The sequence below is a fragment of the Saimiri boliviensis genome, chromosome 18, assembly GCF_048565385.1.
Source record: "Saimiri boliviensis isolate mSaiBol1 chromosome 18, mSaiBol1.pri, whole genome shotgun sequence".
NCBI lineage: Eukaryota > Metazoa > Chordata > Mammalia > Primates > Cebidae > Saimiri > Saimiri boliviensis.
This window is the reverse complement of record NC_133466.1, coordinates 24517985-24536609: the sequence shown is the minus strand read 5'-3', so window position 1 is coordinate 24536609 and position 18625 is coordinate 24517985. Positions and strand designations below refer to the sequence as shown.

The following is an 18625-nucleotide window of genomic DNA, read 5'->3' as shown; positions in this document are numbered from 1 at the left end:
TGCTAAGTGAAACTAAGAATAATTAAATGCCTTTCATTTAGACCATATTTTAATCTTACAGCTCTAATGGCCAGATCATATTTCTGGTTAAGTAAATAACATGGTAAAGCTGATTAAGTTGAGACAACATTGGGTATGAAGTAATTTATTATTCAATAAAAATAGTGTAAGTCTAAGGTATAATCAAAGATAATTTCAAGACGCAATAACACCAACAGTGAAAAAAATAAAGAAGCTAGTCCAGGAAATTAAGCTCTGTTTTTTTGCTGGTTTCCAAAGTATAAATCAAACATACTTTGTTACTTAGATGATTTTTAAATTGTGTTAAATATTTATAGGGGAAAAAAGTTGCTACTCTAAGGTAACTATACAAAAAGAAGCTGTTAGTTTCTCCTAAATTAGAGGTACTTCTGTGCTCCCCTCAATATCAGTACAGGTGTTTTATGGCACAAAACCTTTGCATTCTGATTGTTTCACATGCTTGATATACCTTCTTCAGGAGTCTGAAGGTGGTTTAGCTACCTCAGTCCCCACTGCCTAACTCCTTGACTTCCAAATTGCTCAGTTAATGCTGAGTGGATATTTAGTAAGAAAACTATGGACACTGGGGGCAGGTATGTGTTGATTAACTATGCATCATATATTCTGCAAAGCACCTGGCCTGGTCTCTTGAAAAAGGCAGTACCAGCCTGGCACGGTGGCTCACCCCTATAATCCCAGCATTTTGGGAGGCCAAGGAGGGCAGATCACCTGAGGTTGGGAGTTTGAGACCAGCCTGACCAATATGGAGAAACCCTGTCTCTACTAAAAATACAAACTTAGCTGGGCGTGGTGGCACGTGCCTGTAATCCCAGCCACTGGGGAGCCTGAGGCAGAATTGCTTGAACATGGGAGGTGGAGGTTGAGGTTGTGGTGAGCTGAGATTGCACCATTTCACTCCAGCCTGGGCAACAAGAGCGAGACTCAGTCTCAAAAAAAAAAAAAAAAGGCGGGGGCGGTGATTATGTGTAGTGAGGGGAAAGGCTGCACTTGACTTAAGGACATAACTTGCCCAAATACAGCATTGTGTTACCTGACTCAGTAGGAGTGAACACATAAACAAAATTCATTAGTATAAGAAGCATTTTAGAAATATATTTCTAAAGCCCTCCTTAGGGAATCCCGCTGAGTAGGTCTAGGGTGAAATCACTGACTGTGATTGTTCTCTTCCAGATTATTTCAATAATTAACCAACTTTGGGAGACTCTGAACGCTCAGGAAACCCTTTGCAGGTTTCCATGCTAAGGCACTCATGTTAAGTTTTTTTTCCCTTGGGCTTCACAAAATTGCAGACTTTTAGTCTGGTTGGAAAAAAAATACCTGCTTAAAAATTATTGTTTAATTTTGCTATACTAATATTTCTTAGTATCAGAATTTGAGGTGATCTGCTAAAATACCTTAAACAATGTCTTAGATTTCAGCTTTCCAGAAAACCTGGAGAGTATTATGTGAAAGTCTTTAAATGAGTAGTCTTCTGAAATGCCTCATCATTTACAAGTAATTTCTACATGTGATTGGATTAGCCATAACAAATTGCTGCAAACTGCTTGAAGAACAGAAATTTGTTATCGTTCTGGAGCTGGAAGTCCGAAATCAAGGTGTTGGCAAGACTGCTTCTTTTTGAGGACTGTGAGGGAAAGATCTGCTCCGGACCTCTGTCTTTGGCTTGTAGGTGGTCATTTCCTTCATCTCTCTTTTCTCTATACATGTCTGTCACTGTGTATACATTTCCATTTTTTTAAGGACACCAGTCATATTGAATCAGGACCTCGGGAGGCTGAGGCAGGCAGGAGAATCGCTTGAACCCAGGAGGCAGAGGTTGCAGTGAGCCGAGATCGTGCCCCTGTACTCCAGCCTGAGCAACAGAGCCAGTCTCCACCTAAAAAAAAAAAAAAAAAAAAAAAGTTTTTTTTTTTAAATTTTTGAGACGGAGTTTTGCTCTTGTTACCCAGGCTGGAGTGCAATGGCGCGATCTCGGCTCACCGCAACCTCCGCCTCCTGGGTTCAGGCAATTCTCCTGCCTCAGCCTCCTGAGTAGCTGGGATTACAGGCACGCGCCACCACGCCCAGCTAATTTTTTGTATTTTTAGTAGAGACGGGGTTTCACCATGTTGACCGGGATGGTCTCGATCTCTTGACCTCGTGATCTACCCGCCTCGGCCTCCCAAAGTGCTGGGATTACAGGCTTGAGCCACCGCGCCCGGCTAAAAAAAAGTTTTTAAGGGCTTTAGAAAGGAGGAAAAAGAAAAATGTCCAACAGGGTTCCATTGTTCCATTGATTGAACAAATTTAATTTGGTGTAAATTCACTACGTGCTTACTAGGCTGTTGGCAAGGAGTTGGGGAGCCCAACAAAAATACTTTGGACAGGATAACACCATAAAAGGGGCTTGGGAGAGAGCCAACTCTGGTTCCATCTCTGGCTTCACTACTTACTAACCGGATGACCTTAGACAAACCACTTAACCCCTCTATACTCCTTTATCTCATGTATAAAACAGGATAATAGTGTCTACCTTGTAGTATCCCAATTTTTATGGGATTGCTGTTATATGTCAGATGTGGCCAGGTGCTGTGGCTCACGCCTATAATCCCAGCACTTTGGGAGGCCAAGGTGGGTGGATCACCAGGTCAAGAGATCGAGACCATCCTGGTCAACATGATGAAACCCCATCTCTATTAAAAATACAAAAAATTAGCTGGGCATGGTGGCACGTGCCTGTAATCCCAGCTACTCAGGAGGCTGAGGCAGGAGAATTGCCTGAACCCAGGAGGCGGAGGTTGCGGTGAGCCGAGATTGCGCCATTGCACTCCAGCCTGGGCAACAAGAGCGAAACTCCATCTCAAAAAAAAAAAAAAAAAAGACATATGTCAGATATACAGGCTGGCACCTGGTCAGTGCTCAATTAAGTGTTAGCTCTTAGCATCATTATTATTCTTTTATTATACTAGTAATATTTGCATCCTATCTCACTAATGTAATACAGTGACTATCCCACTTTTCCCAGGGCTATTTTATGTCTTTTTTTTTTTTTTTTTTTTTTTTTTGAGACGGAGTTTCGCTCTTGTTACCCAGGCTGGAGTGCAATGGCGCGATCTCGGCTCACCGCAACCTCCGCCTCCTGGATTCAGGCAATTTTCCTGCCTCAGCCTCCTGAGTAGCTGGGACTACAGGCACGTGCCACCATGCCCAGCTAATTTTTTGTATTTTTAGTAGAGATGGGGTTTCATCATGTTGACCAGGATGGTCTCAATCTCTTGACCTGGTGATCCACCCACCTCGGCCTCCCAAAGTGCTGGGAATACAGGCTTGAGCCACCACGCCCGGCATATGTCTGTTACCCCAGTGTAATTAATAGCAAATTGCCCTCAAAGTATCTTGGATTGGGCAGTAAGTTGGTTACCTTGCCTTCAGGATTTTTACAGTAGCTCAGAAGTAGTGCCTTGATGTTATATACTAACCATGAGAAAAAGAAATGTCTCTGTTTACACGTTCTCTGTCACTGTTCAATGAAAAGCAGAACCAGCAGGTCCAAAAATAACAAGGTATCTCAATTGTTCACATTATCTCCAAAATTCTAGGATATACACCAGTACCGCTATAATGTGTGACATCATTTACTGTTAGATAGAAATACCTACCAGTAATAAGAACTATTGAAATAGGCCGGGCTCGGTGGCCCAAGCCTGTAATCCCAGCACTTTGGGAGGCCGAGGTGGGTGGATAACGAGGTCAAGAGATCGAGACCATCCTGGTCAACATGGTGAAACTTCATCTCTACTTAAAAAAAAAAAAAAAAAAAATTAGCTGGGCATGGTGGCGCGTGCCTGTAAACCCAGCTACTCAGGAGGCTGAGGCAGGAGAATTGCCTGAACCCAGGAGGCGGAGGTTGCGGTGAGCCGAGATTGCGCCATTGCACTGCAGCCTGGGTAACAAGAGCGAAACTCCGTCTCAAAAAAAAAAAGAACTATTGAAATAATTTGTCTCTATAAGCCAGGATGTGTTTAACTCATTGCTTATGCAAATTCAAATTTGATTTTCATCCGACTTAATTGTGAAATATTAAAAAACACTGTATTCCGGCCAGGCTCAGTAACTGACACTTATAATCCCAGCACTTTGGGAGGCCAAGGAGTGTGGATCGTTTGAGCCTAGGCGTTCAAAACCAGCCTAGGCAACATTAGTGAAACCCCGTCTCTACAGAAAATACAAAAATTAGCTGGATGTGGTGGCACATGCCTGTAGTTCCAGCTATTTTCAAGGCTGAGGTGAGAGGATCACTTGAGCTCAGGAGGTCAAATCTGCAGTGAGCTGTGAGTGTGCCTCTGCACTCCAGCCTGGGCTATAGAGTAAGACCCTGTCTCAAAAAAAACTGTTTCCTTCAAAATAACACTGTGACCAATAGTAAATGAATTTTTAAATATTTTATCTGACATCATCACTAAAACCTGTCTATCCTATTTTACTTCTGGCATATTTAAATATATATATATATTTTTATATATATATAATATATATATATGTGTATGTATTTTTTAAAGTGCATGTTCTCTAATATTTTTTCTACTTAATGCTGTATCTTTTTTTTTTTTTTTTTTTTCTAATTTAAGACGGGGTTTCACCATGTTGGTCAGGCTGGTCTTGAACTCCCAACCTCAGGTGATCCACCCACCTTGGCCTCCAAAGTACTTGGATTATAGGTGTGAGCCACCACGCCTGGCCAATGTTGTATCATAAACATCTTACCCTGTTGTTAGAAGTATTTCATATATATCCATTTTAATGAAGCATGATGTTTCATTAAGTTGAAGTTCCATTACTCATTATTTTCTTATTTTTGGACCTAGAGATTGTTTTAAATTTTATGTCATATGTAATGTTGCATTCCTCAAGCCTTCTTCATTCTTTTGAGCATTCAGAGCACAGGTATTAGGACAATGGGTTGTTAGGACAAATAGAATGAAATTTAAGTGAAACTACTTTTTCTCACATGTCAAACCATTCTGTAAGCTTTTCTTTTTTTTTTTTTTTTTTAATGAATACATTGATCTCTGTACTACAATTTAAGAAACCTGGTAAGGGAAAAAAGTGAACTTTTAGTCTTTTTTTAAAATTGTGGTAAAAACATTTAACATGAGAACTTAATCATCTTTCGTAATTGAAACTTTTTACCTGTTGAATAGCAGTTCCCCATCTCTCCTTCCCCATTTCTCCTGGCACATCCTACCCTCTGCTTCTAGTTTATGTGACTATTTTATATACCTCATAAAAGTGATTTTATGCAATATTTGTCCCCTGAGACTGCCTTATTTTACTTAGCAAAACATCCTCCAAGTTCATTCATGTTGGATATCGCAGGATTTTTTTTTTTAAGGCTGAGTAATATTCCATTGTATTTAGATACCATTTTCTTTATCTATTCATCCATCTATCAACATTTAGGTGAGTTGGCAGTGTGTGGGGTAGGGTAAGAAGACAGAAAAGAGATGAAATTTAGGAAATTTGGGATGAAGAATGGGAGAGAGAAGAGGCTTAGAACACAGAAAGCAGCCCTTGAATGGTGATCAGGTGCTGGTGACGTTTGAATCACGAACATGTCCCGCTGGCCATTTCGGGCCTGGCTGGCAGAGTAAATGCTCAATAAAAGTGTGTTGGTATGAAGGCATAATTTGTTCCGTTCCTGTTGCACTTTATAAAAAGAAACAACCTTTCCAATTCATTTACTACTGCATGTAAAGGATTTGGATGCATCTAACTTCAGGAAGACATGAAGAGGTGATGGACCATTCTATACATATATAAATTTTTGATTTGTTGTTGTTGTTGTTGTTGTTGTTGTTGTTTTGAGACAGAGGCTCACTCTGTAACCGAGGCTAGAGTGCAGTGGCATGATCTCGGCCCACTGCAACCTCTGCCTCCCGGGTTCAAGCGACTCTCCTGCCTCAGCCTCCTAAGTAGCTGGGGCTACAGGTGCGCGCCACTGTACCCAGCAAATTTTCGTATTTTTAGTAAAGACAGGGTTTCATGATGTTGGTCAGGCTGGTCTTGAACTCCTGACTTCATCATCTGCCTGCTTCAGCCTCCCAAAGTGCTGGGATTTACAGGTGTGAACCACTGTGCCCGGCCCATTTTATTTATTTATATTTTTTATAGAGATGGGATCTTGCTATGTTACCTAGGCTGGTCTCAAACTCCTGGCCTCAAGCAGTCTTCTGCCTTTGCCTCCCAGAGTGCTGGCATTACAGGTATGAGCCACCATTCCTGGCCCTGGCCCACTTTAGAAAAGAAATATGAATCCATCTGATTATGGAAACAGCCATTTATTTGCCTCGACAGTTACCTATGTTCTCCTAGACAAGAGTTGACAAAAACTCACTTCTAGGTTAACTTTCTTAGAAACGCTTTTATTCACTCTCTTGCTCAAAAGCTTTCCTAGACAACTTCCAATTTATTTAAAGATTACAGGCGTGGTGGCTAACGCCTATAATCCCAGCACTTTGGGAGGCCCAAGGCAGGCGGATCACTTGAGCTCAGGAGTCGCTTGAGCCAGCTCACTTGAGACCAGCCTGGCCAACGTGGTGAAACCTGTCTCTACTAAAAATACAAAAATTAGCTGAGTGTGGTGGTGAGTGCCAGAAACTTGGGAGGCTGAGGTATGAGGATCACCTGAGCCTGAGGAGGTCAAGGCTGCAGTGAGTTGTGATCACACCACTGAACTCTGGCCTAGGTGACAGAGTGAGACCTTGTCTCAAAACCAAAAATAAATAAAGATTAAAGTCTAAACCATAGGTTTAGCAGCTTTTCAATTTTACATCTGACCCTCCGCTATTACACTTACTCTATCCTTATACTTGCATATACGTGTATTTTTTCAAAAATAAAGTTTTGTACAGTTTTTTTTTTTTTTATTCTGGAAACAGAGTCTTGCTCTGTCTCCCAGACTGGAGTGCACAGGTGTGATCGCGGCTCACTGCAGCCTCAACCTCCAGGGCTCAAGCAATCCTCCCACCTCATCCTTCCAAGTAGCTACAACTATGGGCACATACCATCACACCTTGCTAAACTTTAATTTTTATGTAGTGAGGAGGTCTCACTATGTTGTCCAGGCTGGTCTTGAACTCTTGTGCTCAAGTGATCCTCCTGCCTCAGCCTCCCAAACAGGTGGGATTACAGGCATGAGACACCTTGCTAGGCCACAAACTTGTTTTTAATTGAACAGTTGCTCTTAGGTCATTCTGCATTTACCTTTGTATCTACTGTCTTCTGTATAAAGCAAACTTTTTTTTTCCCCAAAACTGTGTAGTATTACATCAAAGTGATATACTATAATGTATGTAATCGTTTTCCAATTGATGATCATTTAAATGAATCCCATCCTTCTGGTATAATAAGTAAAATTACAATCGATATATATATGTATGTATGTCATTTTGCATATGTATCAATATATCTTTAAAATAAATTTCTAAAAGGAGCTACAGACAAGTATTTGATAGCTATTATTAAAACAGAATCCTAAGTGTTGCAGCGGCTTATGCTTTCAGTGTATGAGCATGCTTATGCCCTGAAAATCTTCCCCATACTCTTATCCAACTTCTTGATCTTTCCTGATGGCAAGAGAAAATTATCATGTGGTTTAAAAGTCTACCTCCCTTTCAATTTCCTCAATTGAGCATCTTTTCCTTTGTTTAAAAACCATTTGTAGGACCAGACACAGTGGCTCACACCAGTAATCTCCTGTCTCAGCCTCCTGAGTAGCTGAGATTACAGGCACCCACCACCATACCTGGCTAATTTTTGTATTTTCAGTAGAGATGGCATTTCACCATGTTGGCCAGGCTGGTCTTGAACTCCGAATCTCAGGTGATCTGCCCGCCTTGGCCTCCCAAAGTGCTGGGATTACAGGCACCCGGCCAGTAATCTTTGTTGATGATAATAATTGTAGCAGCTCTGGCTATGTTCAGATCAAGCCATTGCCACATGTATCCCCATAACAGTATGTCTCCTTGATTTATCTTTGGTTTCTTACAAATTGCTGGAGTTTTTGCCAAGAGCAGTTTTATGGAGTCAGCATGAACTAATGAAGAAAATGAGTTATCTTGGATTTGAAAAGATGTGTCTAGGTTACATGTTAGGTCAGCTGTCACACATTATCCCAAGTTCAATGTTGGCTGCTGGCACTATGTTCTTTTAATGTTGCTAAGTAAGACATTTTTCTTCTTGCATAGTCCCAGAACTGTCAACAGTGAGAGAATTTTTTGGGAACAGGAGAATGACCTTGAGATTCTGGGATGAGAGAACATGGTAAAAAAGGTATCAGTGACTGCAATTTGTGACCTGTTGGAAAATCATAGTCCTCCAACATTCACCAGTCTTTTAATCTGACAAGGAGGGAAGATTTTATGCGTTCACAGTAACAAGAGAACACAAAGTAAAACTAAATAATTACATGAGAGGAAACGTAATCTGTGCCTTGTCAATTAAAAGATACTATCTGCTGTGTTCAGGACAAAGTAAAGATCCACTTTGTAGTAGACCAAGAGAGCTTTATGAGTGTATGTATATATAGATTTGAGTTAAACTTCTTGTAATGTTATGCGCAAAAGATTCGTGGTACAGTTAAGTGAAGAATTTAAATAGCAGTTAAAGTTCTACAAAAAAAAAAAGTCCATAGGCTATTTAAAATGTTAAAAATGTTTTAAATGTCTATAGTAATTATAGGAAATATATGCCACATTTTAAGAGATTAACTTGGGGTGGTTGTTTTCAGTTTTTCTCCAACATCCATGTATTACTTTTGTACATCATCCATTTTGGCCCCAGAGCAATACTTGAAATACAACACCATCTCATCCAAAATAGCCATCAGATTTGGCCATGCTGACACACACACTCTAAAATCCACTCTGCTCCCCCTGGTATCAGTGAACAAACATTTTGATGATTAAATACTCAAATGTTGACTAAGAAATACATGTATAATCCTCTCTTTGAGTTTGTTCAAAGGCTGAAGAAGAAGAGAGAAATATCTTTTTTTTTTTTTTTTTTTTTTTTTGAAATCGAGGTTTGCTCGTTACCCAGGCTGGAGTGCAATGGCACGATCTCGGCTCACCGCAACCTCCACCTCCTGGGTTCAGGCAATTCTCCTGCCTCAGTCTCCTGAGTAGCTGGGATTACAGGTACGCACCACCATGCCCAGCTAATTTTTTGTATTTTTAGTAGAGACGGGGTTTCACCATGTTGACCAAGGATGGTCTCGATCTCTTTACCTCGTGATCCACCTGCCTCGGCCTCCCAAAGTGCTGGGATTATAGGCTTGAGCCACCGCGCCCAGCGAGAGAAATATCTTAAAGAGATTTTTAAAATTCAGCACTATTGCAGTTATCACATGGGATTCCTTTTTGGACCCTTTCTTTGAGGACAATTTACCAGAAAGACCTCATTATGAGGTCTTTTAAAATTACCTTGGATCTACAGGGCTGCTTATGGGTGTTGTACCTCACACAGAATGGATCTTAACCCCCTTTCTCCCTTTTGTTGCTGTGCTAGAAAGGGATCCGTTATAGTCACAGGTTAGTGCTTTTGAGGCTAGCATGTGTAGGACATGCTTATTCCTGGGTTTTTTGGTTTGTGTGCAAACAACTCAGGTGGGAAATATTTGTGCTTACTCATAATTTAAGATAAATGGGCCGGTGTGGTGGCTCACGCCTGTAATCCCAGCACTTTGGGAGGCCGAGGCGGGTGGATCACGAGGTCAAGAGATCAAGACCATCCTGGTCAACATGGTGAAACCCCGTCTCTACTAAAAATACAAAAATTAGCCGGACATGCGCCTGTAGTCCCAGCTACTTGGGAGGCTGAGGCAGGAGTATTGCTTGAACTGGGGAGGAGGAGGTTGCAGTGAGCCGAGGTTGACCACGGCACTCCAGCCTGGCAACGGAGCAAGACTCTGTCTCAAAAAAAAAAAAAAAAAAAAAAAAAAAAAAAAAGATAAATGAAAGGATTCTGTTAGAAGCAGTAAATGTAATGGTTAAGAGTTTGGATTCTGAGGTCAGGCGCGGTGGCTCAAGCCTGTAATCATAGCACTTTGGGAGGCCGAGGCGGGTGGATCACGAGGTCAAGAGATCGAGACCAACCTGGTCAACATGGTGAAACCCCGTCTCTACTAAAAATACAAAAAATTAGCTGGGCTTGGTGGCACGTGCCTGTAGTCCCAGCTACTCAGGAGGCTGAGGCAAGAGAATCACTTGAACCTGGGAGGTGGAAGTTGAGCTGAGACTGTGCCACTGCACTCCAGCCCGGGCGACAGGGCGAGCCTCGGTCTCAAAAATACATAAATTAATTTTTAAAAATGTACGCATCATTGTGCCATCCTGCATTCACAACTTTGGTTATTCTGTATTGCAAACTTTCAAATGGTTCCTAATATATTTGGACATCTTGCGAATCTGAAAGTTAAAAAAAGTCCTGCCCCTAGAACCGACGCCGTGGCTCACACCTGTAATCCCAGCACTTTGGAAGCCGGAGGGGGCAGATCACAAGGTCAGAAGTTTGAGACCAGACTGGCCAACATAGTAAAACTCTGTCTGGACTAAAAGTACAAAAAAATTAGCTGGGCGTGGTGGCGGGTGTTGCAAACCAGCCCAATCCCATACGTGGGTGTCCTTAGTCCTGGCGGTGATGAGGGATTGAGAAAAGGAAACAAAGACAGACACAAGAGTAGAAGTTACAGCAGGGGTCCAGGGGACCAACGCAAGTGTGGCTACCTCGTTTGCCTGAGCTCTGGGCTCTAAACACTTTTTTTTTTTTTTTTTTTTTGAGACGGAGTTTCACTCTTGTTACCCAGGCTGGAGTGCAATGGCGCGATCTCGGCTCACCGCAACCTCCGCCCCCTGGGTTCAGGCAATTCTCCTGCCTCAGCCTCCTGAGTAGCTGGGATTACAGGCACGTGCCACCATGCCCAGCTAATGTTTTGTATTTTTAGTAGAGACGGAGTTTCACCATGTTGACCGGGATGGTCTCGATCTCTCGACCTCGTGATCCACCCGCCTCGGCCTCCCAAAGTGCTGGGATTACAAGCTTGAGCCACCGCGCCCGGCCTCTAAACACTTTCATTATGTGCACCATCTTATTGATCTTACGGGCATTTGTGGAAAGGGAGGGTAAAGGAGTAGATGAGACAGCCAGGGTGGGGAGAGCACTTGAGATCCTTCTAAAACACTCTAAACTATTGCTCTGAGCATTTAACAGCACTTGAGAGCCTTCTAAGACACCCTAAACTAGTACTCTGAGTTTACCACCCATTGTTATCAGGGTGCGGCTGCATCAGAAGTATAGCGAATTAGGAGCCACCTGGTCTGACCACTCCCAATGCATCAGAGGGCTTTTATCTCCCGAGCACTGAGGACACAGAGCAATTAAAATCACTCCATATTCCAAGAAACCTAGGCAGAGCCTGAGGCCTTCCGTGTTCTCTGCCCTGCAAGGCTTTTCTCCTCCTTGCCAGCTCCCCTCTGCAAAGACCCTCCCAGATCTTGTGAGCAGAGGTCGCCTCCCTTCTCAGAGGTCTTTGCATAAGCCCTCTTTACGAGGTCCTCTTACAGTCTCTATGTTGAGAAGGCCTTTGTGGGACCAGAGCAGTATTTCTGCTCTGCAACCACCCTGAGGTGTTCCCCCGTGTTACTGAGCTCTCGGGTGTTCTTTACCTTAGGCCTCCTGTCGCCGTTTTCATTTCTAATTAACGGCACCAATAATATAGTTTAGTTCGGTGTATAAACTTCTGTGCACTGTAAACCAATCAAACTTATAATTATTTAGCTAGAATTAACATAGGTCTGCCCCCACCATCTTGACCCACGGCGGGAGCCTGTAATCCCAGCTACTTGGTAGGCTGAGGTGCAGGAGAATCGCTTGAACCCGGGAGGCAGAGGTTGCAGTGAGCTGAGATCCTATCACTGCACTCCAGCGGGGGTGACAGAGACAACGTCTCAAAACAAACAAATAAACTCGAACAAAATTTACTTTATATTTTCATGTTACAGTCACTTTAGACAAAGTTCAAAAATGTTAAACATATTTTCATTTTCAATCAGTGTATTTTATCACTTCTTTAGAAGTGGTTGATGGATGATGTGTAAGATGCAAAAGCAATGTTTGCTTTTCCCATCGTTTAGTAAAAAAAAATCACACTATTTTCCTTCAAATTTTATGGCTTTATTAAATTGACTCTAAAAAATATATTGTCTATATTTTGTATGTGTGAATTCACAAAGTTGGAAGTTCTGAGATTAGCTTGTCTACTCCAACACCACCGACATTGGTATGCATTGAGATATATAATTGAAAAGACATTTCTGAAAGAGATCTGTAGCTTAAAATCTAGTAATAAGGATTTGTTAAATCAATTACAGCACATACATATGAATACCATGAAACTATAAAAAATAATATTTTAGGGGAAAAAAACAATTACATAAGAAAACATTCCAGGCCGGGCGTGGTGGCTCACACCTGTAATCCAAGCACTTTGGAGGCCAAGGCAGGCTGATCACCTGAGGTCGGGAGTTCAAGACCAGCTTGACCAACATGGTGAAACCCCGTCTTAAAAATAAAAAGAAAACATTCCATGGATTCGAATTGTGTGACCATAAAATGAATATATTTCATATCATAATATAACAATATAGGAGTATATAAAGTAAAAGCTCCCCCCATACATTAAAATATTAACAATGATTATCCCTGCTGGAAGGATGATATAGGTGATTTTGATTATCTGTCTTTGTGCTTCTAGGTATCTATTTCTTCTTTTTTGAGGCAAAGTCTCACTTTGTCATCAGGTTGAAGTGCAGTGGCACAATCTCAGCTCACTGCAACCTCCCCCTCCCGGGTTCAAGTGATTCTCCTGCCTCAGCCTCCCAAGCAGCCGGGACTACAGACGCGCACTACCATGCCCGGCTAGTTTTTGTATTTTTAGTAGAGATGAAGTTTCACCATGTTGGCCAGGATGGTCTCGATCTCTTGACCTTATGATCCACCCACCTCGGCCTCCCAAAGTGCTGGGATTCAGGCATGAGCCACCGCGCCTGGCCATTATTTCTTTTCTTAAAATGAACACTACTTCTTTTATTAACAGAAAAATAATTATAATAAAGAAATATTTGTTTTGTATAATTATGACATGCTTTATTAAAATTCTCCATTATCAGTGACAATTTCTGCATGTAGACCCACAGGAAAGACTTAAGCTAAAACCACTAACACTTTTCATGTAGAAGCTAGATTATTTGCAAGTATAACCTTTAGCTTTGAAGTTGGAAAAGGAAATCTGATGCCCTCTTGTGGCCAATAATTTTATAGATGATTTACTCCTTTTCATCTGCTCTAAATATGGTCTCAATTTATAGTTCCCTCATCATTAATGTGTCATTATCACATCATTTAATGTTTTTAGCCATTTGTATTTCTTTATTGATCTGGCTCCACTAAATGATTTACTTTAATTATATGCAGACCTTTTTTTGTATAGTGACATTAATTCATTTTCTTTTACAAATTTTGTGAAAATTTTAAATTTTTTCCACATTCAAAATGGCCTGTCTTCCAATTATGGGGAACATTTCCCAAAGATAACATTGATATATCCTTCCATATTTCTCTCAGTTCTTTTATTTTTATTTTTGGTAGAGATGGGGGTCTCACTTTGTTGCCTAAGGTGGTCTCAAATTTTTAGCCTCAAGCGTTTCTCCCACCTCGGCCTCCAAAGTGCTGGGATTACAGGTGTGAGTCGGCCTCCTCTCAGTACTTCTATAGTTTCATAACTTACTTACATGATTTCTTTATATATATATATATTTTTATTTTTTTTATTTTTTTTATTTTTTTTTTTTTGAGACAGGGTTTCTCCATGTTGGTCAAGCCGATCTTGAACTTCCGACCTCAGGTGATCCGTCTGCCTCGACCTCCCAAAGTGCTGGGGTTACGGGTATGAGCCACCACACCCAGACTTTTTTTTTTTTTTAAACGGGGTTTCGTTCTTGTTGCCCAGGCCGGAGTACAATGGAGCAATCTCAGCTCACTACAGCCTCTGCCTCCTGGGTTCAAGCGATTCTCCTGCCTCAGCCTCCCAAGTAGCTGGGATTACAGGTGCCCATCACCACACCTGGTTAATTTTTGAATTTTTTTTTTTTTTAGGAGAGATGGGGTTTCACCATGTTGGCCAGGCTGGTCTCGAACTACTGACCTCATGATCCACCCTCCTCAGCCTTCCAAAGTGCTGGGATTACAGGTGTGAGCCACTGCACCCGGCCCTGCCCTCTTTAAACCTCTATTGACATTATAAGAGACTGCTTCTCCCCACACCCTCAATATTGGGTATTATTAATTTTGATTTCCAAAATAAATGTTTTAATTTGTACTTAGTGATCATATATTTATTGGTCAAAATGCTAATATCATATACAAAAATGACCTATTAAACCTCTAGTCTAGAAATGTTTTACACATATTCCCTCTAGATTTATATTTTACACATTTTATATATCTGTATATACATATATATGTATATACATATATATATGATTTCGATTTTTAGTCGAAATCATAATTGCATTTTTAAGTCCAACAAAATTTAAGCACAGAGTCTTCCATGATTATGTTTTTTTTCTTCTAACCACTAGACCACCAGGGACCATGATTATGTTTAACTTTTATGGAAGTTATTTTTGTAGCTAGGCATTTCTTTTGATAGAAGAAACAAATTCAGTACTTTTATTTGTGCTGATTGTGTGCTTTACAGAATAAACACCAAACCACCCTAATTGTAGTGATGTATCTGCTACAAGTCTTAATGGTGAATTTGTTTTTGTTAAGGGTTAAACATACTTCCACTTTTGTCCTTATATTATCTTTAAAATTATATGTGAAAGAACAATGGAATGTGGAAGATGGCCTATTAAATTTGGAAGTGGGTGATGGTTTCTGCAATGACTAAAGTGTACATATATTTTAAATTTTATTTTTTGAGATGGAGCATCACTCTTGTTGCCCAGACTGGAGTGCAATAGCATAATCTCAGCTCACCACAACCTTCGCCCCCTGGGTTCAAGCAATTCTCCTGCCTCAGCATCCTGAGTAGCTGAGATTACAGGCATGTGCCACCATGTCTGGCTAATCTTTTTGTATTTTTAGTAGAGACAGGGTTTCTGTATGTTGGTCAGGCTGGTCTTGGAACTCCTGACCCCATGTCATCTGCCTGCCTCAGCCTCCCAAAGTGTTGGGATTACAGGTGTGAGCCACCACGTCCAGCAAAGTGTACATATTGCAGAAGAATTGCATGAGCCTTCCTTCTCATGGCTTACGTGACAACTTCCCAGTATGATCAGTCAATGCCATACGGTGCCATATGCAATGCAGGGATATTGTTTCCCTAAGTGCCTCACAATGTTATTGCTTCACCCACTGGAGTAGATTCCAGACTATATGGAGAAATTTGGCACAAAGTTTACTAATGTTGTACACTGTGTTAAACTGCCAAATTGATATAACTGAGTGAAAGTCAACATAAATGCTTTATTATCTCAGCTTGGAACCATAGTTTACTAAAAAAAATACTTTAAGTATTATACTAAAAAACAGAAATAAGCACTTTAGTATTAATGTGATAGAACTTATAAGTTTTTTTCAAACATCCATGTCCAAGTGCAATCTATAAAATTTAGAGCTTTGCAGTTATGCCTACAAATATAAATAAAATGGAAAATTTAAACAAATTATTGTTCAATGAGAAACCATTCCTGCTTGAAATAGCCTGATAAGGATTTCAAGCTGAAATTATGTAGCCATGCTTTGTCTAAGAGCCATCTTCGAGTTGTCTAGGGGAGACAAACTTAAGAGGCAAAGTGCCTAGAGTTATAATTACCACTGAAAAAGGGTTTGGCAAGCCGGGCGCGGTGGCTCAAGCCTGTAATCCCAGCACTTTGGGAGGCTGAGGTGGGTGGATCACGAGGTCAAGAGATCGAGACCATCCTGGTCAACACGGTGAAACCCCGTCTCTACTAAAAATACAAAAAATCAGCTGGGCATGGTGGCGCATGCCTGTAATCCCAACTACTCAGGAGGCTGAGGCAGGAGAATTGCCTGAACCCAGGAAGCAGAGGTTGCAGTGAGCCTAGATCGTGCCATTGCACTCCAGCCTGGGTAACAAGAACGAAACTCCGTCTCAAAAAAAAAAAAAAAAGGGTTTGGCAAACTTTTGTACCCCATGCTTGCTGGAATTTAATACCCAGTTGCTGATTAAGTTTTATTTCATTAGCAATGGATTGGAAAAGCCATGAGAGCGTTCTTTTGCTCTACATAAGTTTCAGAACAAGGTGGAGAATGGGTAGTTGAAACACTGGTAGAATGTTCTGCAAGTAGTAGTACATCCACCTGTATGCAGTCAAATTCAAAACTAGTAGTTTCCCCAACAGGCCCTGTCATTTAGTTGTCACAACTAATAATTTTGTAGTAGCGTGGAATGTTCTGGATACTAAGTACATGCCACTCCCTTCTTGACACTATTATGCTCCTGATTTTCCCAACAAGCCTATATAGAGTCATCCCTCAGTATCCTTGGAAGATTGATTCCAGGATCTTTCTTGGATACCAAAATCCTCAGATACTCAAATGCCTTATACAAAATGGTCTTGTATTTGTATATAGCCTATGCACATCCTTTAAATCTAGATTATGATACCTAATGCAATTTAAATGTTATACAGTTATATTTTAAAATTTGTATTTTGTTTACTTTTATTTTGAATATTTTCCATCCATGTTTGAATACACAGACAAGAAACCTGCAGATGAGAACCGATTTACTTATAAGCAAAGCAACAAAAAATGCTATCTGCTAACTTCATGATAAAAATACTTGAAACTTTCCAACTTTACACCAATCAGCTACAAATCTGTCATTATCACCACAAAACTCTCAAGTATCTGTAAGGAAGCAGTGTGATGGCTTTGCAAGCAATTTTTTTCCTTTCTCTTTTAATAACTTTGGTTAAAAAAAATTAACTTAGGCCGGGCACGGTGGCTCAAGCCTGTAATCCCAGCACTTTGGGAGGCCGAGGAGGGTGGATCATGAGGTCGAGATCGAGACCATCCTGGTCAACATGGTGAAACCCCGTCTCTACTAAAAATACAAAAAATTAGCTGGGCATGATGGCGCGTGCCTGTAATCCCAGCTACTCGGGAGGCTGAGGCAGGAGAATTGCCTGAACCCAGGAGGCGGAGGTTGTGATGAACCGAGATCGCGCCATTGCACTCCAGCCTGGGTAACAAGAGTGAAACTCCGTCTCAAAACAAAACAAAAAATTAACTTGATAAAACACATCTCCCTTGTGACATCAATAAACATGCTCGTTTGAATACGCAGTCACTATAGATTTCAGGAAAAAATGTATAGCTTCACAGTCAGGTTTAAAAATGGTTTTCTGAAGTTGTAAACACTTTAAAAACTGACTTTACAAAGGTATACTATTGAGCTATACCTTTATGATTTGTGCAATTTTGTACTTCAGTAGAATTTATATTCCTAAAAACTAACAATAATTTGTGGAATAACCATGGCCATCGAATGATTTATTAGCAAGTTGTGATTTTTCTGGTAAGTCAAACTGTACATTTAAAGATGAGGACGATGGAAAAGTATTGCTCATCTTAGTTTCTTAAAATTTGCCTTTGGGAAAAAAACAAAACTCTTAAAGAGATATCTCTTTTTTTCTTTTTGTAGTTCAAGCACCCTTACAAGACTGATGGAATTACAGTTGTATAAATATGAAGGACTACTGAAGAATCTGAAGTACTGTAATATTTAACTTTTAGGCCTCTAGAAAGACTTAAATGTTGTTTTTTTATTTTAAAAAAAAGCACAAGGCACAGAGATTTGAGCAGCTGTAAGAACACATCTACTTTACGCAATGGCATTAAACATGGAAGTCAGGCCGGGCGCGGTGGCTCAAGCCTGTAATCCCAGCACTTCGGGAGGCCGAGGCGGGCGGATCACGAGGTCAAGAGATTGAGACCATCCTGGTCAACATGGTGAAACCCCGTCTTACTAAAAATACAAAACATTAGCTGGGCATGGTGGCACGTGCCTGTAATCCCAGCTACTCAGGAGGCTGAGGCAGGAGAATTGCCTGAACCCAGGAGGCGGAGGTTGCGGTGAGCCGAGATCGCGCCATTGCACTCCAGCCTGGGTAACAAGAGCGAAATTCCGTCTCAAAAAAAAAAAAAAAAAAAACATGGAAGTCAGATGTCTTATCAACCAAATTCTTGGTTTAAAAAACTCTATGTATAATGACACTGATAGTTAAAAGATGTTTTATTGTATTTTCAATAGCTACCACTAATAATTTTTTAACTTTTCATATGCATATTTTGATATGTGGTATTTTAGGGAAAGTATGATTAATAAACAGTTGATGTTTTCAAAGGAAATTCTGAAAGTCTTACGTTCTGTTTCATGTTTTTGCTATTTGGTTCAATACACTGAAGGGAAACATCCCCTCTGTTCTTTTTCTCTTTTTTATGCACACAACAG

The 18625-nt window shown here is 40.7% G+C and overlaps 1 protein-coding gene across 1 annotated transcript in view; it reads left to right on the top strand.

Moving 5' to 3' along the window:
• Window positions 1-18589, top strand: part of CXADR (CXADR cell adhesion molecule) — a 66641-nt gene extending 48052 nt beyond the window's left edge. The window contains exon 8 of the mRNA XM_039480459.2: window positions 17816-18589. Within this exon, the coding sequence (XP_039336393.1) occupies window positions 17816-17857 (42 nt within the window). The 3' untranslated portion in view covers window positions 17858-18589. The remainder of the gene's footprint in view (window positions 1-17815) is intronic.
• The last annotated feature ends 36 nt before the right edge of the window (window positions 18590-18625 follow it).